Here is a 22,848-nt window from a genome sequence, read left to right on the forward strand (position 1 = left end):
CCCCCCCCCCCCGGCCCCGCCTCTGCCCCCGGCCCCGCCCCACCCCCTGGAGCCCCTCGGAGCCCCCCAGTCCCGTCCCCGTGTCCCCAGTTCCCTTCCCTCCGGCCCATCAGGTGCCTCCTGCACCTTCTCGGGGCCCTGCCGGCTCCCCCCGCCCGATTCCGTGCCCCTCCACGCATCCCAGTGCCCCCGCCCCAGCCCAGTACACCCACCCTGTCCCAGTACCGCCCCCTCCCCAGCCCAGAGGCAGCACTGGGCTGTCTGCGACACGCTGCCAGGCCAGACGCCACACCGAGGGGCACGACTTCACGAAATGCTTTATGGCAGGGCAGCCCCCCCACTCCCTGCCCTCACCGCCCGGCCGCGGCACAGGGAGGCACGATACAGGGTTACAAAAGATTTACAAAGAGGAGGTCTAGGGCTACCAAAGTCGGGGGGGAGGTGGTCCTGGCCACCTGGGGCCAGTTGGCATCTGTCGCTTGTGGCAGCAAGTGACAGCGTCAGTCTCACATCCAGCACCTCCCCGACAGCAGAAAGCTCCGGGCACCGGCAGGTCTTTGGCAGCTTTTTTACGTTTCAGCACTTCGATACATTTCCAATAAATTTTGTTTTTAAAAAGTCAACATAAAAAAAAAAAAAAAAAAAAAAAAGAAAATTATTCCCTTGGCTGAGCAGGCGATGCTCAGTGCCGTCTGGTGCGGGGCACAGTGTGGCTCCACCGCCACGGCACGCATGGCCCTTGGCACGGGGCGCAGCAGGGACCGCGGCCCCCTCAGGAGATCCTCTCTGCTTGGGATGCTCAGGAGTCTGTCAAGCTGGTGGATCTGGGGTGCACAGCACCCCCCCCACCACCCTCAGTTCATGAACTGGGTGTACCCCTCTGCCCCGGTGACGATGACGTCCATCCAGATGCGCATGGCCTCGGCTGAGGGTGCCACCATGTAGTAGAGGCGGTCATGGGTCTTGACGCAGAAGGTGAGCGCAGGGTTGGGGCTCTGGGGAGGAGGAGGAGGATGAGGATGGGGTGAGCACTCTGGTCCCCTCCAAGCAGCAGCGTGCCCCCCGCCTTGCCCGCCGCGTAGCCCAGCACCAGGGTCCTGCCGTCAGTACCCTGAGGAGCTGGTGCCATTAGGGGCCACGGACCACTCTGGGAGCATCCCCGGCACGAGGTGCCCTGCTGCGTGACGGAGGGTGATGCGGGGGGTACAGCGATGCCAGGGGGGCTCCCGGCGCACACCGGGGCAGCAGCGGTGCCCAGCTCTCACCTTTGCAGCACTGCGGAGGTGGTCGTAGTAAACCTCCTCGATGGCTTGGAAGTAGATGACGCCCTTCAGCTTTGTCTCGTGTTTATCTGCCCGAGAGAGGGAATCAGTGTTGACTGCGGCACTGCGCGCAATGGCATGGGGAGGGGGCGATGCCGCGGGCCGGGGGGGCGTGGGGCAGCACAGGGACTCACCCACGTAGTAGGAGAGGGTGCGCTTCATGCGGTCGAAGACGAACCAGCGCTTCTTCCAAGACTTGATCTTGCCGCCCATCTTGACCAGGTAGCCCTTGCACATCTTCTCCATCAGGATGACGTGGTAGCAGGTGTCCACGCTGTGGCCCGAGGACTCGATGTGCAGCCGCAGGTCAAAATCCTCCTTGCGGATGGGGAGGTACCGCGTCAGGGGACGAGCCTGGAAAAGCAACGCAGCCCTGCCTGCAAAGCCTGCCGGTGGAAGCCAGAGCCGCATCCCCCCGCGACGACACCGGCGGGGAGCTGGGTCTGCCTCATCGGCCGGGCTGGGAGAGGTGACCCCAGAGGGGGCAGCCCGCCCCGCACCTGCGAGAAGTGCTTCTCCCGCAGCTTGACCTCCTTCTCTACCAGCTTCTGCCGCCGCGCGGTCTCGTCCTGCAGCCGGCGTTCCAGCTGCTCCCGGCGCCGGCGCTCGTCCTCCAGCGCCTGCCGCCGCAGCTCCATCTCCCGCTCCTGCCGGCAAGCGCAGGCACTCAGCCCCGGGGATTGGGAACCCGCTCCGCGGCCGGCCGCGGCACCAGTGCCCCCGCTCACCCGGGATTCCATCAGCCGCGACTTCTCCGCATGCGCCTCCTTCAGCATCTTCTCCATCTCCTCGATCTTTCCCGCCTCCATCCCGCTGGCACTACAAGACACGCAGCTGTCCCAGTGGGAAGGACCTCGAGCCAGCGGCGTGGCCAGGAGAGCGGGCTGTCCCTCTGGCTGTCGGAGCTGGCCCCGGGCTTACCTGGAGATGTTGTCAGGCGAGCAGGCAGAGTTGTTGCCGGTGGAGATGCTGGTCTCCATGCTGTCTGAGCTCTCCAGGCTGAGGGTGTCGTACGCATGGTCCAGATCCTCGGCCCGGGGCCCAACGCCGTGGGGACGGTGGTGGTGGAGGATGGAGTGATGCACGAGCGGGGGGAAGGCAGCAGGGAAGTGGGGCTGCCCGTGCAAGGCTTCCCACTGGGACTGAGCCTCGGCAGCCGCTTTCTGCTTCAGCTCCGCGAGCCGCCGCTTCTGCTCCTCGATCACCTGCTGACCTGCGCCATGGGAAGAAGACGACGACAACTGAGCGCGCCGTGGCGGGCGAGGGGACGGTGCGGGCAGGAGAAGACACCGCAGGCACTGCTGGAGCCAGCCGGGTAGGGATGGTGGGTGCAGAGGTGGGAGCCGCCGTCACAACTCCCTGGCGAGCATGGCAGGCAGCATCCGTCCGGGCAGGAGGAGGGGGCCCGGGCAGCCAAGGGGGGCACATGCGCCAGGCTGGCAGGAGCAGGCTGGGCAAAGCATTAGCGGGTTAGGGATGCACAGGGTTGTCCCTAAGCGGATGCTGAGAGGCACCTGGGGTCCTGGGCTGGTCATGCCCCTCCTATGCATGGCGGAAGATGCCAGCAAACAGCCATGCTGCTGCCTCTGGGCTGCTCTAGGCAGTCCAAGCCGCCCCACGTCACTACCTGGTAGATCGCCCGGCTGCAAGGGCTCTGCTGGGAGCAGCTCGGCTGGAGACACGCCATCGGGCAGAGGGGTTGTGGGGGAGAGAGGAGGGGGGGGGAAGCGAGAGACCATGAGAGAGGCACTGCGTCCCGCTGGAGCGCCGCCGCCCTCGGCCGGGCTCCCTTCTCCGTCGCCCGAGCGGCAGTGGGGCAAGCGTCTCCCAAAGTCCCGCCACCCCGCAGAGCCAGGACGTGGAGCTGGAGCTTACCCTTCTGCTGCAGGGCCAGCTGGCGCTTGGTCTCGATGTCCTGCAGTGTGGCCGCCAGGTTGCGGGGCAGGCTGCCTGCCGGGCTTGGGGGGCCCTGGGCAGGACGACAGGCAGTCAGCTGTGGGGACGGGGACAGGGGCTGGCACCGGGTGCTCAGGAGTCGCGACCGGGGTGCCCGCAGCTGCGTGACACCCAGCTCCCCGCTGGCAGCCGTACCTTAGGCGAGGGGCTGCGCCCCAGCACGGAGAGGTTGAGCTGTGAGGACGAGGGGGTCCCGCTCTTCATCCGAGGGGCGAGGGCACTAGCGTCACCCTCTGTTTTGGCACGATAGACCTGGGCACAGAGACAGGGACGTGAGAGGAGCACAGGGGGGGCCGCAAAAGCCCTCCCTGGATGGACAGCTCAGCCGTTGACGGGGCTGAGCATCCCCTCCCCAAACCCTGCCCCAGTGCCGTCTTGGCAGGGGTGCAGGCAAGAGGAGGCAGTGGCTGCCCGCCCCAGGCACGCTGCCTGCCGCGGGCCGGCTCTGCCCCTGCCCGCTGCGGCACCTGGGTGCCTGGCAGAGCCCAGGGTGCGGAGCCGGCGGGAACATCCCCGCGCTGCCCCGCTCCCGCTGCGGCTGGCAGCCCCGAAGCCTCAGCCCCAGCCTCAGCCCCAGCAGCAGGGAGCCAGGATTACCTGGAGAGGCTTGTGACAGGAGTGAGCTTTAGCTGGAAGCGGAGGAGGGGAAGAAGGAGGAGAGACAGAGGAGGAGGAGGTCTCAAAGCCAGCCATGACCTCCTGGTACCACTTCTCTAAATCAAGAGCCGGGAGCCACACGGGGCCCCCCAGCAGCTGCTGCTCCATCTGGAGAGAGATGCCTCGTAAGAAAGGAGGGAGGGCGAGACGCAGCGAGAGGGACAGACACGCAGAGTGAGAGAGAGCAGAGCATCCCTGCCTGCTCCTGCACCATCCAGCCCAGCCCCGGGACCTGCAGACCACCAGGGACCCCAGGCACTCCCTGGCTGAGTCCTGGCAGCTCCAGGACCCCCCTGCTGTTCATGGGGCCGGCGAGAGCCGACACAACCACTTGGAAGGCACAGAGCCCCCCTGCCCTGCCCCACGGGATGGGCAGGGCTCAGGCAGGCAGCAGGGTGCCAGGCAGCGGAGCAGCGGGCAGGGCAGCGACAGGGGTGTGGGCTGGCAAGAGCCCGAGCTGCCGCTCAGCCTCTTCTGCAGCTCACCCCTTCCCGTGCATCCCCATCACCTCCCCAGGAGAGCACAAGGGCAGAGGGAGGGGACCAGGACACGAACCTCTGCAGAGATGGAGGGAGAAGAGAGAGACGGAAGAGGAGGAGGAGGAGGAGCAGCGCAGCCTGAGGATGAAGGAGACGGAGGGGCGCAGCCCAGCGGGGAAGCGGCAGGGGCACGGAGGCTGCCCAGGATGCCTGAGAGCTGCTCAACGGTCACGTACTGGGCAGAAAGAAGCAGATTAAACTGGGAGAAGAGGCTCCGAGCAAGGGCAAGCAGGCACAGGGGAACGAGCAGGCGGCTCCAGCCCCTAAAAGAGGGTGCCATGTCCCCAGGAAGAAGGGCAGCTGGTGCTGCCCACCGCCCCGGTGCTGGGCACTGGGTCAGGTCCCCCCCTGCTCTGCGTCCTCCTCACCTGGGACCGGCGGCCAGGAAGGGGTCCAACAGGCAAGGGGCCGCCCTCCCGCCCTGCTGGACGCCCGCTCTGCTCCCCTGCCCCACTGCTGCCGCCCCAGAGGGCAAAGCCCATCCAGAGCAGGCGAGAAGCGCTCCCCAGTGAGACCGGGCGGCTCCAGCCTCTGCTCCCTGCTCAGCTGCAGCCAGACAAGTCCCCCAGCCCAAAGAGAGAGGTGGGCTCTGAGCACCAGGGCGCACGGGGAGGCCACGTGGTCTGCAGCATCCTCGCTGCCCGGGATGCAGTGGGTGACCCAAGGGAGCAAACCCGAGCATGCTCTGGAGCGGGTACCTCGTCGGCTGCGGGAGGTACAGCAAGCAAGAAAGAGCGCTGAGTGGCAGCAGGGGCAGCAGCAGAAGCTTTAGTGTCCAGGCTGGGGCCGTGCGCATTGCTGCAGAACCTGAAAACGTCAGACAGCCTCATGTACTCCTAGAAATCCACGGCGGAGGAGAAGGAGGAGAGTTAGACGCATGCGCTGGCATCATGGTGCTGACTGCAAAGTGGGAGCAAATCTCCCCGCGCCCATGTGCCCCACTGCCGCCTGCCCAACCCTTCCCTGCCGTGTTGCCCTCCCTGCCTGCGGCTGCCCCGGTGCACGGCACCGTGCAGGGAGCGGGGTGCCCCAGCTGGGCTGGGCGTCCCAGCATGCCGCTTCGCTCCTGCCTTAGGTGTGGCTTTGCTGGGTGCAGGCTGGGGATGGAGGGCTGCAGCCTGCCCTGCCGCGGTCCCAGCCGCCTTCAGCTGTTCCCATCACCCAGATCTCAGGGTCCCGCAAGGGTCCCCGGCCACAAGCCCTCCCCACTGCGACAGCGCCGGATGAGGCACCTCGAGCTGCTCCGAGACAGCTTAAAATCCACTTCCTCACCCTTTCTGAACCAAACATGCTAAAGCTGGGGATTTGCTCTCAGGACCCTAAAGGATGCTGTCAGGAGGGGCCCAGCGAGCAGGTAAGTGGCAGGTAAGGGGGAAGCGCAGGGATGCCTGTGCCAAACGGCACCATGCTGGGGTTAAAACCGAGGGCAGCAGTGGGAGCCGGGATGCCCAGCAGGCTCAGAAGAGCGCCTGAAATCGGGGTCTGAGTGTTAATGAGCGCAGCTGCTGGAGAGCTAAATGAGAGATGCTCCAGCCATGCCATCGCAGCACACTGCTGTGGGGATGCCCTGCTGCCCGAAGGCGACGTTAGTCCACGTAAGGGGTCTGGCGGCGGCTCGGCCAAGGGGGGGACAAGCGAGCAAGTACGTGCAGTTAGTCCCGTTACCTCTTGTGCCTTGGGGTAGGAGCGGGCGGCAGGAGAAGCTAAGGAGGCAGCTGCTGCCGGCGGGGGGCTCAGGGGCTTAGTTCCCTCCAACAGCTCGTAAGGCTCTGAGATATGGAGGGTCTCCTGTTGGAGGGTAAAGATCAAGTAGGCAAGGCGGGCACAGGCAGCAAGGTGGCAGCAGCAGGAGCCCCACTGCGGGCAGGCGCAAGGGGACTCTGCCATCCCACCCCTCTCCCCAGCAGCCAACGGGCGGCACTGCGGTCCCTGAGGACATCGTGGCTCTGGCTCCCCGTTCAGAGCCATGAGCCGGGCAACGGGGCGAGCCACTCCCACCTAAAAGCCTCTGGACATGAACTGGAAGGAGTCCCACTGTACTGGCACCAAGACAGCCCCACGCTTGCTCTCTGGCAGGGACGGGACCCCAGGCAGTGCCTGCCCCAGGTGCCCAGCAGCCGTGCCGAGCCCTTCCCTCGTGGGCACTCGCAGCCCTCGCCGAGCCGCCTGCTAAAAGCCTGGACTGCTCTGGGGCTCCTGCAGCATCTGGGCAGCCCGGCAGGGGAGATGCTGCTGCTCCCAAGCCTGGCTCTGTTGCATTTCCCTCCCTCCCTCCCAACCTGGCGATGGTCTCTGCAGCCCATGGAGAGGCTCTGAGCAGCCGGGAGCACCCGGCTCCGGCCAGAAGGCACGTGGGAGCACAGGAGCCGCTGCAAAGCAGAGCTTGCGGTGCACCAGGCTCATCCCTGCTGGCGACAGTGGCTCAGGGCGGCAGGAGAGCAGCCCTAGAGACCGTACCCCGTCTCTCCCTGCTTACCTCTCTGAGAGCTGAGGACATTTTGGGGAAGCTCCTGCCACCTGTGACGAGCTGGTATCGCCTCTCCAGAGACACAAGCTTCTCCTTCTCCTGAGCCAGGGGCGACAGCAAGAGCAGAGGCAGCTGATGGTTACTGGCACCCCATGGCCGGTCCCCCCCAGGCTCACCCCAAGTGCCAGCACCCCGGCAAGAGCCGGCGCGATCTTGTCGCCTGCCTTGGACACCCCCAGGGTTGGGGAGTGCATGTGGACCCCGCTACCGCTGCATTACCTTCTGCAGGAGCTGCAGGACGCTGTTCCTCTCCCTGGCCAGGCGCTCGGCCTCCTGGGCGCTCTGCAGCCGGATCTGGGCAGCCTGGGCATCCAGCGCGGCCACCCGCTCCTGGGGAGCAGGCAGCAGGGATGAGCTGGCTGCCGGTGAGCCGCGGGGCTCAGCCGGGGCCGTGGGGTGCAGCCCGGCCATGCCGGACCCGCTGCACCCCGTCTGCCCCTACCTTCCTGCGGGCAATGCTGCGGTGGCACTCGGCCCGGCTCTGCAGGAGCTGCTGGCCCCGTGCTTCACGCTCCTCCTCGAGGCGGCTCTCCCGTTCCAGCTGCTGGAACTCCAGGTCTTCAAACAGCTTGGCCTCCGTCTCCAGCGCCTCCGCCTCCTTCGGACACACAAGGGCACAGCAGATCACTCCCTCTGGACGGGCACCTCCGCATCCCGCTGGCAGGTCTCCCGCAGCGAAATCTCCTGCTGTGCCCCCATGTCCTGCTGGTGCTGGCCGGGAACGGGAACCCATGGCAAAGCCTGTCCCCGGTGCCCGGTGTGGACAGGCAGGCAGCTTTCCCTCCTGCTCGGCACCAGCAACATGGGAGACAGCGGCAACCTCTGCCTGGCTGGAGAAGGCGATGGAAGCACTGGGCGCCGGCCAGGTCAGAGCCATCACCCCCGTGAGATGACGAGCTCGCCGCGGCCGGGGGGCTTCACCCACCCCTTGGAGACTAGCTGCCCCTCTTGAACTGCGTCTGGGCCAGTGCCGTGCCCTGCTGGGTGGCAAAACACCATGTGCTGGTGCAACCACCAACACGTGGCCCCGCGTCACCAAGCTGATGGGCGGCAGAGCCCCCTCAGACCAGCACCGTGCCGGACAAACGCCTGCGCGTCCTCCCAGCCTTCAAGCACCGACAGCACACGGTAGCGCTCAGCTCAGGGTCTGCCGGTGCCGCCCCGGCAGCAATTGCACCGCGCTCCCTGTGGGGATGCATTCCACCCTGCTCTGGGAGCAGGGCGGCCGTCGCTCTCGTGGCATGGCACGGCACCAGCGGCGCGGTGGCTACCGAGGGCTCCCGTGCGCCGAGACGACCCCATCGCCGTCCCTGCCCGCCGCGCACCGGGACCCGCATCCAACGTGGGGGTGCCTGCTCTGAGCAGGCTGTGGCAAGGCGGGTTTATCTGCGCGGTGAGGGCTGGGTAGGCGCCGGCCACGGGCTGGGGAAGGTCAGCCGCCACCAGAAAATACCAGATAATGGGAAAAAATGCTGCGGACCGGCGGTAATGTAAACCGACGGCACCATGTAAATAAACGCTCTCAGGAAATAGCTGGAAGCAGACAGACGGGGACCCAGCGGTCCCCAAGGCTCCCCAGCCTTCGCAGGGCAGGATCCGTGCTCGTGCCCTGCCCGGTCCAGAGGAGCACGGCAGCTCCGCAGCGGGGGGCAGCCCCGCGCTCTGTCGAGCCAGCACCGCGCCCCGGGCCCGGGCGAGCGGCAAGCTTACCAGGACGGCGGTGCCCGGCGCCAGCCGCCTCCAGCCCGGGTGTGACGCTCCCAGTGCGGCCCCGGCTGGCGGGGAAGAGCTGGCCTAAGCTGGAGCGGAGGGAGGTGGGCCATGGTCCGGGAGGGGTGGGGGGAGACACTGACCCTTCGCATCTGCTCCCGCAACTGCTCCCGCATTGACTCAGGGCACTTATCAAGGTGGCTCTTCGACTCATGGTAAAGCGCCCGGAGTTGCTCTAGCTCCTTCCTTTCAGCATCAACCTTTGCCCTTTCCTGAATCGAGGGAGAATGAGACAAAAAAAAAAAAAAAGAAGAGAAAGGGGGGGAAAAAAAAAAAGAGAGAGAAAACACACTTCTCAAATCTACGCCATGCAGAAGCTGCAGAGTTATAGAGGGACTCAGCTGGAAAAAGAGGAGGCTCGCAGGGAGGAGCATCACGGCATCTACAGAGTGGTCGAGAGAGCAACAGACATGGGGATCTGGGCTGGGCAGTGTTAGAGGGGTTATGGCCAGCCCTGGACCTCAGCCTCGTGTTTCCATGCCGAAAGCCCACTTAGGGGCAGTGAAAAGATCGATGCTGACAGCACGGATAAAGTCATCCTTGCAAACAGCTGCACCACACGGACCTTCTAAACAACCGCTAACTAGCTGTGTTAATTGATGCTCACCATCTGGGATGCTGCCAATTAAGCACAGCAAGTCCCATACGCAGGCTGAGGGACCATGGACCACCCCCATCCATCGGAAGAAGAGGTTGCCCGGCGGACGGCAGTGAAAATGGGAGACCGAGGTCCAACCCTGCTGCCGGAGATGCTCAGGCTATGCCAAGTAGCGGCAGAGCAGACACTTGCTCCTGGCCCCGGGCGGAGGGAGACGGGTCCCCAACCCTCCCTCCCACGGCCACAGGAGCAGTATGATGGAGGCCAGTAACACGGGGCTGGCGCAGGGAATCACCTCCTGCAGGTCTGGCAGCACCGTACGGGGGCTAGGCATTGGGAAATGCACGCTGCAAGAAACCCCGTTCCATGCTGCAGCAGCATGGAGACATGGGGCATCCATGAAAAGGGATATGGGGCGGACACGCTGTGGGGGAAACAGGGCTGGCACAGCTGGTATAGGGGCTGCAGGGTGCCCAGGAGGCTCCCAGTTATGCAGAGATGTCAGAGGTGATGTCAGACTTCAGAGCAGGCACCGTTAGTGCAATTAGCACAGGCTGGTTAGGAAAGCGGGTGGTTAGGTCAGCGGAGAGTTTGGGAGGGGGATTTCCCTGTGCTCTTCTCCTGGCTCTGCACGAGCACCTGGCTAGAGAAGATGCCTGCAAAGGGCTGGAAGACCAAAACCAGAACAAAAAACCTAGATGCCACGGGGGCACTACCGGCAGCTGCCAATGGCAGCTCTGCCCAGCCAGGGGCAACCGAACAGCCCAGGCACCTCCTTCCATGGGGCCAGCCAGACCCCCAGGGACGCCAGCGCCACATCACGGTGGCACAGAGCCACCAGTGGGACCCACGCATAGGCTGTGCTGGGACACCGGCCTTGGGCAGTGGGGAGCCGGGTCTCGGCGGCCCTCCTGCCACGGAGCAGCTCACTCAAGGCCGTGCCATGCTGCCCACAAGGCTGCAGCATGGCCAGCAACCAGCAGCCAGGACGAGCGTGCCATGCACGCAGTGGCACAGGCGCCTTCAGACACGGCTGGCAAATCACGGCAGCAACTGCACCAAAGACGACTCCAGGGGAAGGGGGCCAGGACCGCCTCCTCAGCCACCGAGCCCAGTGAAACATCCACAGTGATTTCCCAGCCACCTCCAGCGAGCTGAACGCTACAGCGGTAGCCACCACCACGCGTGAAGATGCCCCAAGGGGCAGCAGAGCGGGGGGACTTGCCACGAGACACAGCCCCCCAGCAAGGGCAGGCAATGGGGAGTGCTGAGGCCCCCACTCCAGGTCGGTGCTGCCCACCGCAGGCAGCAGCCATCCGGGAAAGCCCCATGCCACAGAGCCTCCCTGCAAGACCCCGCTGGCACAACAGACGGCGGCCGAAACGCACCCCCGGCATCAGCCCTGCCGGGCTGTTAGACCAGTCCCAGGCAGACGGATGGACAGATTCCCCCCCCACGATGCAAACCCAGAGGGGATGCTCCTCGATGCCTCCACGGAGCGCAGGGACAGGAGAGGAGAATGTGTCCGCAGGGGAACGCCGCAGCACGGGGCACCGGCTGCAAGCACCGGGGAGGGCACGGCACAGCCGGTGCCGGGGCGGAGCCCTGCCCCGGAGCTCACCTTGTCCCGCTCCTTCCGGATGCTGGCGTCCAGGCTGGAGAGCTTCTCCTGCAGCTGCTGCACCGCCTCCTGCTCCTGCCGCAGCCGTGCCGCCTCCGACTCCCGCTCGCCCTGCAGCAGCGCCCGTTCCATCTCCGCCTGGACAGGCACGGCCACATCAGGACAGCTGCCCTGGCTGGATCCGGCTCACACCCACGGGATCGGGTGCTGGCTGGCGAGGGCTGCGAGCGGTGGGGGAGCCGGCAGGGCTCCCCATCCCCTCACCTCTCGCGATGTCTCCTGCAGCTGCTGCTCCAGCTCCTTGATGCGGCCCTTCAGCTGGTCCAGGCGGCCGAGCACGCTGGCACGCTCCTCCTCCAGCCGCTGTGCCTCCTTGGCCCGCGGGCCCGCCAGCTCCTCGTGCTGCAGAGAGGGCGGGTTGGCACGGCGCGGCACGGCATGGCGCGGCACGGCGCGGCGCGGCACGGCCGTCCCCTCACCTCGTGGTGGGTGCTCTCAGTGCTGCTGCACTCCTCCTTCAGGTTCTCCTCGTCTGACCTCTCCAGGCTCTCCCTCTGCCGCAGTTCCTCGGCAGCACGGCCCAGAGCCACGGCACCCCTGGGCACCCGCCGGCCAGCATCCGCGTCACCAGCCAGGAGTCGGTGCACGTCGCCCGGCTCGGTGCCGTCCGTCTTGGTGTACTCGGCACAGAGGTTCAGGATGGTCTCCAGGCGCTGCCGCTCCTGTGGGGAAGAACGGTCAGCGCGACACCCATCCCGGCACGCGCCGCCGCCAGAGAGCCTGCAGGACCCCGTGCCGATGGCAGGCACCGGGATGCGGGCTCACTCCTTGCCCTGCCCGCACGCTGGGACGGGCTGAGGACATTGCAAAGCCCGATGCAGCCCGCCCCAACCCCACGCCGGAGCCACGCACGCAATGTGCCGGAGCTGGAGACGGACTAATTACAGGCGGCAGCACCGGCCGCCGAGCGCCTCCGCTATTTCCAGGCAGTGACTCAGGCCGCCCGCACCAGCCATGAGTCAGGGCTGAGCAAACAGGGCTCCGGCAGCACGGCCCCCAGGACCGGCAGATGCACAGGGCAAACCCCACCCAGGCAGCTGCTGGCTCTATAAAAACTCCATCTACCCTAAATATAGACGCAGTGCCCACAAAGGCACAGCACCGTTGCCGGCAGACATGGCCCTGGCGGGGCTGGACCAGACGTGCACGGTTTTGCCAAGCCGGGGGCACCACGATCTCAGCCGGCAGACCCCGCAGCCACGCCGACCCCGCGGGTTTCCCCAGGCTGCTGTGAGCCGGGGGGCTTTGTGCTCCTGAAGAGCTGCCGCGCATCGATGGCCGCTCCTGGCCGTAATCCCCCCCAGATAAGCCGGCAGCCTGGCAGCTGCGACAAATCCCCGAGAGGCAAGGGCCAGGTTTTAAAGCAGCAAAAGCCAAAAGGTGTTTGCAAAGAGGGCGTCCCACGCTCGAACACATCCCCGCGCCCCGCTGGCCCCAGGGCTCACCAGGCGCTCCATCTCCTGCTCCCGCACCCGCTCCTGCCGCTGACGCCGGTGGTACTCCAGCAGCTCGTCCTCGTTGTCGCTGATCTCAGTGATGCTGTTCTTGCGTTCCCGCGGCCCCGCCGGTGGCCGTGGGTCCCCCAAGGGCTTCCTGGGGGCGCGGGGGCTCTGCCGGGGCGAGGGCACGGCCGGGGAGCCCAGCCCGTACGCCGGGCTCAGGCTGGCGCCGAAGCTGGGGCGGCGCGGGGGGGTCTCCGCTGGCAGCGGGGGCGAGGGGCTCCCAGTGCCCCTCGGCTCCTCCAGACCCTTGCGCCTGGCACGGGGGCTGCCGAGCACCTCCCTGCCCAGCCGGGGCTGTGGGGAGGGGGCGTCGGGGGCTGCCCGGGGGCTGACAGCCCGGCGCGACAAGGAGGGGCTCAGTGGGGGCAGCTCCCGCATGCTCTCCACGTTCCTCCGGGCCGCCCGCGGGCTCTCGGGGGGCTGCAGCCGGGCCTCTGGGACCGCCCGGCCAGCAGGCTGCCGGCTGGGGGCCAGGGGGTCCCGCGGCTCCCGGAAGGGGCTGGGGGGCCGCTCCTGCAGGGCCGCCCGCGGCCGCGGCGCCGCCCTGGGGGTCAGCCGGGGGCTGCCCGTCTGGCTGTCCCCGAGCCTCTCGGCCGGCCAAGGCTCGCCGGGACCCCCGCCGGGTGTGGGGGGCGGGCGCTGGGCGGGTGGCTGCACAGCGTGGTTGTAGCTGGAGGAGCGGAGAGGGACGAGGGGGGGCATGGCCGGACCCTGCTCCTGGCTGCTGGGCGAGGGGCTGGTGTAGCCGCCGCTGCTGGCCGGGGAGGAGAGGGGGGAGAAGTTCTCGTAGCTGGAGCCTCCCGAGGTGGCCCCGGGGCTGGGTGGGGGGGACAGGAGGCAGCGGCCACCCCCATTCACCATGGGGGAGAGGGGGGACCGGCCGTGGGCGGGCGGCTTCTTGCCACCGGGGGACGCCGGCTCCTCCAGCACCAGTGAGTCCATGATGTCCTGTAGGTCCTTCTCAATGGAGCTGACGAGGGAGCTGTGGCTGGGACACCCACGCTCTGACGGCTGGCGGCCACCGTTCACCAGGGCCTCAGGCTCTGCGGGGAGACACAGGAGCAGGCGTCAACGTGGCGGGACCCCCCCGCGGCCCCTGCCTGGCCCGGGGTCCCACGGAGCAGCCCGGCATCACCCCTCCACACAGCCTTGCAGAGCCAGCACGGGGCCGCAGCTCCTCTCCCCCCAACCCCAAGCCGCCTGCGCCCCGCTGCCACCGTTTCCCGTGCCGGCTGGGGAGCCGGGCCAGGGAGGAGGCCGGCATCCCGCTGGCCCCATCACCAGGGAGACAGAAACCCGATAACGCAGCCCAGCCGCCCGCTCCCGACATCCCTGCGCTGCTGGCAGCTCCCGGCCCCGCTCCCTGGGGAGCAGCTGCCCGTGCCAGCCACCGGCGCCTGCCGCTCGTCCCCGGCACGCTCCGGCACGCCGGCGAGGGGACAGAGATGCGACGGCCAAAAGCCGCCGAGCACAGACCCGCAGCGCGTCCAGACCCACCGCCACGTTGCCCGCAGCCTCCCCGCGCCTCCGCCTGGGCTGCCCCCTCGCCCCGGCTGCCCCGTCCTCCCAGCGCAGCACCGATGTGCCTGTCACTCAGGGGACGAGCTAATAGCGGCAGGCGCGGAGCCCGGCCAGGACAGCGTGCCACCCGGGCTGCGTCACCCCCTGGCACCCAGCGGCTCCCCCGCGGCTGCCGGCAGCGCCTCGGCGCCCAGAGAGATGTGCCGCGGCCCCACCCGTGTCATCCCGCCTGGTCCCACGGGGCACCGAGAGACTGTGCGGGCCCCACGCGGGATGCTCTGCGGGATGCTCCGCAGCCACGGCACCTCCCCGCATCCCTCCTCCCGTCCCCCAGCTGCGGGGCATGCTGCCTTCCCAACACACACGTGGCACGGGGAGGCTGCCAAGCTCCTCTCCTCGTGCCAGGGTGTGCCGGTCGGGGCAGGGAGAAGGGCTACCAGCCCAGGGATCGCTGCCGGGGATTCAGACATCCCCGGGAACCAGGCCCGGCGCCGGACCTCGGCGCAGGCGCTCCTCCCGTCAGCCCCGCAGACAGGCAGACAGAGTAAGATAAGCAGCTGGCGAGATGGAGGACTGCAGCCGGGGAAACGGCCTTCGCAGCCTCCGCGCGGTCGCCCGGGCATGTAAACAGCCCCTCCAAGGCAGCCGAGGGGGGCCCAGCGCAGGCCAACGGGTGATGGCTCCGCCACCACCAGGCTGGGCAGACGCGAGAGCCGTGCCTCACTGCCCTTGCAATTACCCTCCTCCAAGGCGACGTTAATCATTAACAAACGCCAGCACAGCTGCCATGCCGAGTCAATGGCCGGCACATCCGCAGCTGGGTGTCAGCCCCGCTCCCGAGCGTGGCAGGACCGGGCCGGGAAAGCATCTTGCGCCAGGAAGGCTGGGTCAGGGAGCACCCCAGTGTCCCCAACCGCCCTGCCCGGGACGAGGCGACGGTCACCTACTTGCTGGCAGCCCGTAGAGAGCCGCTGGGCTCCTGCCCCCCGCTGGGATCATGCTCTTCATCCACTTGGCCTCGGCAGGGTGGTTGAAGCGGAGGAAGGTGGCCTGGCCCAGGCAGATGGTGCAGCCTGGGGAGAGAGGGGAGAGGGCTCAGCCCCACGCCGGAGCGGTACCGGAGAGAGGCAAGGCGGCAGCCGGCGCAGGCAGGCAGCCGGGAGCGGCCCGTCCCGAAGACGCGTCCCCGGGAGGGGAGCGGGCTCCTGCCGTCAGCAGAGGCTTAGGGGGAGGCTGAAATCCAGGTCACTCCCGGCAGCTGCAGGCAGCGCGTCGCAGGCGCAGGCACAGCTGGGGTCCCTGCCGGGGGCCGCGCTGCCGCGGGGGAGCTGGCAGGGCTCCAGGGCCTGCGTGGCTGCCAGCTGCAGACAAGACAGCTCCTGTCCCCGGCCGCAAAGCGCCTCTTCTTGGCCCAAAGCGGCAGCCCTCTCGGGGGGGGAAGGCTGCGGAGCAGCCACCGGCGAGGAAGGCGGCCGGGGAAGGGGAGCGGGGCCGCGTGCTGCCTGCTCCCCTGCCGCCCGCGGTGCCGGGGGAGCCGCGTGCTGGCAGCGGGGAGCGGCGGGCGGCTGCGAGGCTCCGTGCTGCAGACACACCCCGCTTTGAAGCGCCTGCCAGGGCCCCGGGGAGAGGCTCACTCTGCACCGACAGCCACAGCCCAAAATCCCTCGCCGGAGGGGACGTGTTTTTGGGAGCATCCGGCAGCCCAGGCTGGCGGCAAGGCGAGCGAGAGGCCGTACGGATTAACCGCCGTCGCCAGCACGGGGGGCCCGGCTTCCTCGAGGGAAGGAGTCCTGCTCCCCGGCAGGAGCTGCTGCAGCATCCCAGCTCGGCGAGAGCATCCTGCCTGCCCGGCGGCAACGCCAGCACCCGGCCCGGCATCGGCTCCTCCGGCTCGACGCGTCGCCGACCAGAGCCTTCCCCGCGCTCCGGCGCTGGCGGAGCCGTGCATCACCCCGACGCAGCGGGGTACCCCCTACCCTGCGCCGCCCCCCGAGCGGCCGGCCTCGCAGCCCCACGCCTCGTCCTGCCCTGCGGGGTCGCTGCCCGCTCGCCCTGCCTGCAGCCCGCAGGCAGGAGAACCGGGGGCTCGGCCGATCCCTGCCTGTGCCCCCCCCCGCAGCCCACGGCAGATGCGGCGGGACCCCGCGGTCCGTCGCGCCGGAGCCGTCGCGCCCCTTCGCCGGCGGCCACGTGGCTCCCATTGTCCCCCCGAGGGGACGCCGGCGGCAGCGCCCACGCGGGTGGGGTCCCCCCTCCCCGGGGAGAGGCAAGGCAAGGCACGGGGGGGGGGGGGGGGGCTGCAGCGCGGCCGCCCGGGGCGTGGGGGTTGGGGGTGGGCGAGGAGGTTTTGCAACCCGTGGAGGGACGGGGAGCCCTCATCCCCCCCCCCCCCCCCCCACCGGCGCGGACACGCGTGGCCCCCCCCTCCCAACGCGCCGCACTCACCGCGCCGCCGCCGCCGCCGCCTCCCGGGCAGGGCCGCGCACCGCCCCCGGGGAGGGGCGGCGGGAGGGCGGGCGGGGAGGGACGGCGGGGGCCGGGCCTCACCCTGCCCCGCCAGCCGGGCGAGGGTCCTCCCCGGGGAGCGGGGCAGCGACGGACAGGGTGACACGGGCCGTGCGGGGAGAGGGGACGCCGTGGGGAGGGACCCCGGCGGCGGGGGAGGGAGGGGACGGACAGCAGGGTCCGAGGCCTTCCGGCCACGCAGGAACACCGGCGGGTCCCCGCAGCGGTGCCCCGGGACACCCGAGTTGTTTTCGTCCTTCACCTCCCCTTCCCAAACCCGGCTCAGCATCTGTACTCTCGCCCGGGAAACGGGTGCGACGGCGGGGCCAAACCCTGCCCGGCACCGGCCAGCCGGCCTCGCATTCTCCCTCCCGATCTCGCACGCGGCAAAGCCGGTTCCCAAACGGTGCCAGCATCCCGCACGTCCCCACCCCTGGGCGAAGAGGCAGGAGCGTCCCAGCAGGGATGTGCACTTGCAGGATGGATCCGCAAACACCCCGATACCCGACGGCACAAGTCGGCCCGCCGGCGCCGGGTCCCGCTCTGGAGACCAGACCATCCCTACCTTGGGTGAGGCGCGTGGGCCGCCGCAGCGGCACGCCGTCGATGGCGCAGGCGTTGCCGCAGGGGTGCAGGGTGAGCGTCCCCCGCACGTTCTCGATGTAGCAGTGCTGGGGCGCCAGCCCGGGGCCCTGCAGGACGATGTCCCTCGCGGCCGTGCCGATGGTGGTCCTCCCTGCCGGCAGAGAGGGCGGCTCAGCGTCCCCTCCGCCGACGGCGTGCCTGCGGGGACTCCCCGGCCGCTGGCACTCACCTTCCTCCAGGGGCAGGAGCGTGATGGCGGTGCTGAGCCGGCCGCTGCCCAGGCTCACCAAGTGCGGCTTCTCCGTCTGCACCTTCAGCCCCTTGCCCGTGTCGATCAGGTCCAGGGGGCTGTTCTGCAGGAGGAGAAGGAGGGACGCTCACAGCTCCCGCGGCTGCAGCCCGCTCCCCTGCGCTGCCCACCCGGCCGCACCGCCGGGCTGCTCAACAACGGCCACGCGTGCGGGCAGGGAGCGATTCGCAGGCACGGCCGCTTGTGGGCAGGACAGTCTGGCAGCGGGATGCAGGAGCCGAGAGCTCCCTCCTGCCTGTGCTGCCTGCCCCGGGGGGCAGAGGTGAGCTGCTGTGGGAGCAGAAGAGCCCCGGGGCTTGGGCTGTGTCTAAGAGGATCCGAGCTGCCAGCCACTTAGCTCAATTGGCTTTGCCGCCGATCCTGTAATAGGATGTGGGGCAAAGCGGAGGCCAGAGGGCAGCGCTGGCCACCCGTGGTAGGGCTGGCTGCAGAGCAGAAGGGCTCCTGGCCGGATCCCCGCGCTCCTGCAGGGCAGAGGTCCTGTGGCCCTGCGTGCTCACCTGGATGATGGTCTGGACTCTGCGGGTCGGGCTGGCGGGGGTCCTGCCGGATGCCTCCATGGTGCCCGCTTGGAGATGCCGGGCGTTCTCGCGCACAGGCTGCTGCCAGAAGAAACAGAGGACATCAGCAGGTGACCACACTGGGCACAGCTCTGCCGTATTCCTCCCGCACATCCCTGCCGGCAGCTTGCACGCCTGGCAGCCTGAGCGCAAGCCTCGCAAACTCTACCCCATCCCAAACTGGCATTTGCCACCCAGAGGATTCCCCTCCTGAGCTCCTGACTCCAGCCCAGCAGCAGCTGCCCGAAGCCGGCGAGCATCCCCGCCCGGCAAGGCACGCGCCCCGGTCCGCCCAGGGAAAACCCCAGGCGCCGGTACGGGACACGGCACCAGAAGGAGCCGGCACGCCCCCACTTGGGGAGGTGGTGTCAGAAACGCACACCCTAAACGCCGAGAGCGATGGGCAGCTGGAGGTCGATGGCCGCTGCTGGACAAGGACACGTGAGCACAGCATCCAGTTGTCCCCAGCAACATCTGCCCACCCGTGCCACCAGCGCCCATCCCCGGCACCCAGGCACACACCTTGGCTCCCGCACAGCCCGGCGGCAGCAGCAGCACCTCGGGGTGCACAGGCCCAGCTGAGCGCGCCACGTCCCTGCCTGCGCCCTGCCTGCCTGGCACACGCGGCAGGCCGCCAGGGCTGCTGCCCACGGGAGCAGTCACCGGCTGCCGTTCTCGGCGCGGGCAGGAGGCAGCTCGGGGAGGAACGATTTCCGTCACACGGCACTCACGCCACCATCGCAGCCCGGGACGCTCCGGGGTTACTAAATTTACCGTCTGCTGCTCCCCACGTCCCTCCCTTCCGCCTGGGCCCAGCCAAGTGCGGCTTAACCCTTCCCGGGCAGGCTGGGGCAGCTGAACGGGCGAGTGCTCCCGCTTAGGGACCCCCGTTGCAGGGCAGCCAGGGGCACTGGGAGGAGCCCCGGGCCTGGCTCCCCGCAACATCGCCCGCTCTCCCGCCAGCCCTCTGGTCCCGTGGGGCAAGGGACCCCCCCCCCCCCCCAGCTCGGCCAGCGCCCGGCTCAGCTGCGGGGGCGAGCGGGCGGCTATTACACACTGCGGAAAAAATGAAACGCTGGAAAACACCAGGCGTGGGATCCAGGGCTGGGACGGAGCCCAGGCGGCTCTGTGCGACACCAGGGCCGGCCGCCCCACAGCGAGGGCTCCGTGGGGACCGTGGCTGCCCCACGCGGCATGGGGACAACTCGGCTGGGGCAGGGGGAAGCAGAGGTGCGCTAGCCTAGGAGCAGCTCCCCGGTCCCACCAGTTGCTGAGGCGGGACCCCCGCTTTCCCTTACCTGCCACCTGGTCCTGGCCCGGGCGCCGAGCGGGATGCTCCGCGGCAGGGTGCCCATGTCCCCTGGGCGCCGGGGGGCTGCGCTTCCCAGCATCCGGAGACCCCGCAGCCCAGCCGAGCCCCTGCCCCTCGCCTGTACCCAGGCCCCAGCAAAACGTCCAGGAAGGAGGAAAAGCCAGGAGGGGCCAGGCTGCTGCATAGGAAGGGAGCGGGGCCAGGGTGGGATCCTGCACCAGCATTAACTCCTTCCCAGCACGGCTGTGCCGGTGGGGCCATGTGAGCATCATGCATCCTGGGGGACCCCCAGCCCTGCCACCTGGGGAATCGTTCCCGCTCCTGCCCGTCTCCTGCTGCCCAAACTCGCTCCACCTGGCACCCCCCGCTCCACGGGCAACCCTGCCTGCCCATGAGCCAGATGGTGACCCTGGCATCTGGCTGCTCCCTGACGCCCACCCTGCTGGCTGACAGCCCCCGGCCCCCCAGCATCGCCCTCCATCAGAGCCCCTCACCTGGCTCCTCACCGCCCAGGAGACGGCTGCCGTCCCCCTTGTCCCATCCCTCGGGGGGGGCTGCAGCCCCTCTCCAGCCGGCTCTGCCGTAGGAATGTGGGGCGGGATCGTGGCCGCCCCGGCCGGCGCCCCACCGCTGGGGAGGACAAGGCGGCCTTTCTTCTCCCGCCGCCGCCTGCAGAACGCGCCGCTTGTTCCCGCCGTGGGAAGCGGCGAAGGCAGCAAATGCCAAGGGGTCGGGCTCGGTTACCGCTAAACAGCCCACGGCCCCCGTGCCCCCCGTGCGCAGAGCTGCCCGCTCGGCCCCGGCCTCCAGGAGGACAAAAGCCCCTTTATTCTCCCGGCGCAGGCAGAGGCCTCACCTGGGAGGACGCCCAGCCCCGCCGACGCGGGGCCCCCACCGACCCTGGGCGGGCTGCACGTGGACACGCTGCCCCACCACCACCGTGCTTCTGGGGAGCCCCTGCACCCCACTGCCCGCAGGCTGCGACCCCCCCGCCTGCCCCGAGCCCACACGGGCAGGGTCGTTCGGGGGGTCCGCTCCTGCCTGACCTGCTGCTGCCCACTGAGACCCAGCCCGGGCACGGCACGACCTGCCTCGCACCCCATCAGCGGGGCTGGGTGCCAGCAGACCCCGGAGCCGCACTGTGTGCTGCTGGCCGGGGCACAACCGGGGCACGGCCAGCCAGCCCACATTTGCGAAGGGCCGTGCCGATGTGCCGGAGCACGGCCTGGCACACCCGGCCGTGCACCCCCTCGTGGTGCCAGCCGTGCCCGGGATGCAGCGTGCAAGGGGCAGGCACACGGCATCCCACAGCATGGCCTTTCCTCCCCGTCCGTGGCCGGGTGAGTCACGGGAGGAAGCCAGAGCGGCCGAGCTAACGGGTGCACACCACGCAGCATCACAGCCTCCGTCCAACTTGGCTGCCGGCTTGCTCCCCATCTGCTAACGCGCTTAGGGTGCGCTTACCCCTTCCCACACCCTCCACCCCTGTAAACAACCGGCCCTTCCACCGGCAGCTGGGAAGGGGGAGCCCGTCTCCTGCACAAAGCCAGTGGGGAGCGAGGAGCTTGACCCCAGCCGCTGCCTCCGAGCCTGGGGCTGCCCCACACCGAGCAGAGGAGACCCAGCCGGCCCCATCCCACCCGGGCGAGGGGCGGCGGGGGCTGCATCGCCGTTGCTGGGACGACGCAACGCTCCTGGCAATAACATCACCATAAATCAGCCGCCAGAGAGCTCCGGTGGGAGCCGAGGAATCCCGGCCGCACCCGCTGATCTCAGCGCTCCCGGGAAGCGCTCCCGCACCGCCGCGGCGCAGCTGTGCTCCGGCCGAGGCTGCAGCCCTGCCGGCATCGCGCCTCAGGCTCTCTGTGGGCTGGGGGATGCCCACCACGTGCTCAGGTCGGTGAGGGTGCGCAGCCCAGCTTTCCTGCACTCGACGATGCTCCCCCAGATGAGCCAGTTCCGAGGGCCGGTGATGCTGTACACGGTCCCGACCGCTTCTGGAGCTCAAGCACCGAGCCCAGCGTCAGCACATGCCTCCGGCCACTGCGGCATGGACAGGGAAACCACCACCACTGAGCTCCAGGACCCCTCGTAAGGTTGCACGATGGAGACTTATTCCTCAAAGGCCTCTCATAGCAAACGATGGCTTCTTGTCTGCCAGTCAGATGCTCGGCTCGGCTCAGCTCAGCGGGGAGCATCCGCGGCTCCTGCTAATGACAACTCGGGGACCATGGCAGGGGACGAGTTTGGTGGGTCTTGGATCTGGTCCCTGGCACGAGCCCATCACCCAGCCCTGCAGTCGCTGGGAGAGGGACAGGGGTAAACTGCACCTCTCCGAAACAGGCATCGCTCTCTCCTTTCTGGCGTCTGGCCATCGGCAAGCGCCACCTCGTCACGCAAACCCACGGCTCCATCACCCTGGGTGGCACCCTGCCAGCTGCAGCCCCGCGCACGCCAACACGCGGCATTGCGCGGCAAACCCAAACATAGGAGGAATTGCCATAAAAAGCACCTGGGCAGCGCTGCCCTGCTGCTGCCTGGTCTCTGTGCTGCCTGCGGTGCTCGGCTGGGGGACCTGCCCTGCCGCAGCCCCTGCCTGGTGCCTGGGGAGGGCTGGGGGCTCACGGCGCAGCTGGAGGGGTGGGAGAGCGGGCGGCCCTTCGCCACAGCAGCTGGATACCTTCCGGGGCTGCCAAATTCCTCGGGTTTTCTGGCAGCAGCCAAAGGGGCCGTGGTGAGAGCGTGTCAGGAAGCCGGAGTAAACAAGGTCCCGCCGCGGAGCGGGGTCCAGCCAGGCCAGCGCCATTCCCAGGCTCCCCGAGAGGCGTCAGGGACAGCGAGGGCAACCTCGGGCCAAGCGCCGTCTCCCCCTGCGACCGCCTACGAAGCGCAGCAGGATTTGGGGATGAGAGCGCCTGGTCTGGCCTCCCATGTGGTGCCGGCTGCTCTCAGGGCTCCCGCACCACCAAACCCTCCACCACCGAGGCCGACCACCAGCTCTGGCTCCCGGCCCACTCACGCACCCCTAAAGCCTTGCACAACGACGGGTTTTAGGGCCGAAGGGGTTTTCCTGCAGCACAGCCTCTTCCCCCCGAAGCCGCCCCCGAGGCGCTGCCGCCTGGGGTGGGGGGGTCCCTGCGGGACGGGACAACCCCGGCTCCAGCCCCATGCGCCTCCTAAGGACGTGGGCTGCCCGGGGCAGGAGCTGGGGGTCCCACAGCCCGTCCCCCCCCCCCCCCCCCCAGCCCTGCCCGGCTCCGGGCTGGACGAGCTGCTCCCGGCACTGGATGCTCCCGTCCGAGGCCCCGACCCCATCCCCGCCGCCGCTCACCTCCGCTCCGCCGCTCCGGCAGCCCCGTCCCGGTCTCCGCCGCCGCCGCCGCTCCGCTGCCCGCCGGCGGTCGCATCTCCGCCCCGCCCCGGTCCCGTCCCGCCCCCGCGGGGCCGAGGGACGGGCCTGAGCCGGCCGCAGTCCCGCTCCGCCCGTCGGCCCGTCCCCCGAA

At 68.9% G+C, this 22,848-nt stretch overlaps 1 protein-coding gene across 22 annotated transcripts; it reads right to left on the reverse strand.

Moving 5' to 3' along the window:
• Nucleotides 1-299: 299 nt before the first annotated feature.
• PHLDB1 (pleckstrin homology like domain family B member 1) lies at nt 300-22,740 on the reverse strand. 22 transcript variants are annotated; one of them, XM_030023093.2, is made up of 26 exons: nt 22,677-22,740; nt 17,974-18,075; nt 17,393-17,516; nt 17,144-17,314; nt 15,021-15,146; nt 12,496-13,595; nt 11,470-11,712; nt 11,255-11,392; nt 10,991-11,128; nt 8,855-8,983; nt 7,444-7,599; nt 7,221-7,331; nt 6,951-7,040; nt 6,140-6,262; nt 5,173-5,310; nt 4,491-4,649; nt 3,876-4,043; nt 3,414-3,530; nt 3,198-3,315; nt 2,950-2,994; nt 2,244-2,535; nt 2,051-2,141; nt 1,823-1,969; nt 1,457-1,676; nt 1,266-1,351; nt 300-995 (listed from the first exon to the last, which is right to left on the reverse strand). In XM_030023093.2, exons 2-26 carry the CDS (start codon nt 18,031-18,033, stop codon nt 855-857), a joined length of 4,431 nt encoding a protein of 1,476 aa, XP_029878953.1. In that variant the 5' UTR covers nt 18,034-18,075; nt 22,677-22,740; the 3' UTR covers nt 300-854. The 22 variants fall into 22 exon arrangements, with proteins under 22 accessions (XP_029878953.1, XP_029878954.1, XP_029878962.1 ...); XM_030023094.2 differs by having other exon boundaries at nt 17,974-18,072; nt 22,677-22,735; XM_030023102.2 differs by lacking the exon at nt 22,677-22,740 and adding an exon at nt 19,840-20,084.
• Between the last annotated feature and the right edge of the window lie 108 nt (nt 22,741-22,848).

The sequence above is a fragment of the Aquila chrysaetos genome, chromosome 8 (genome assembly GCF_900496995.4).
Source record: "Aquila chrysaetos chrysaetos chromosome 8, bAquChr1.4, whole genome shotgun sequence".
Lineage (NCBI taxonomy): Eukaryota > Metazoa > Chordata > Aves > Accipitriformes > Accipitridae > Aquila > Aquila chrysaetos.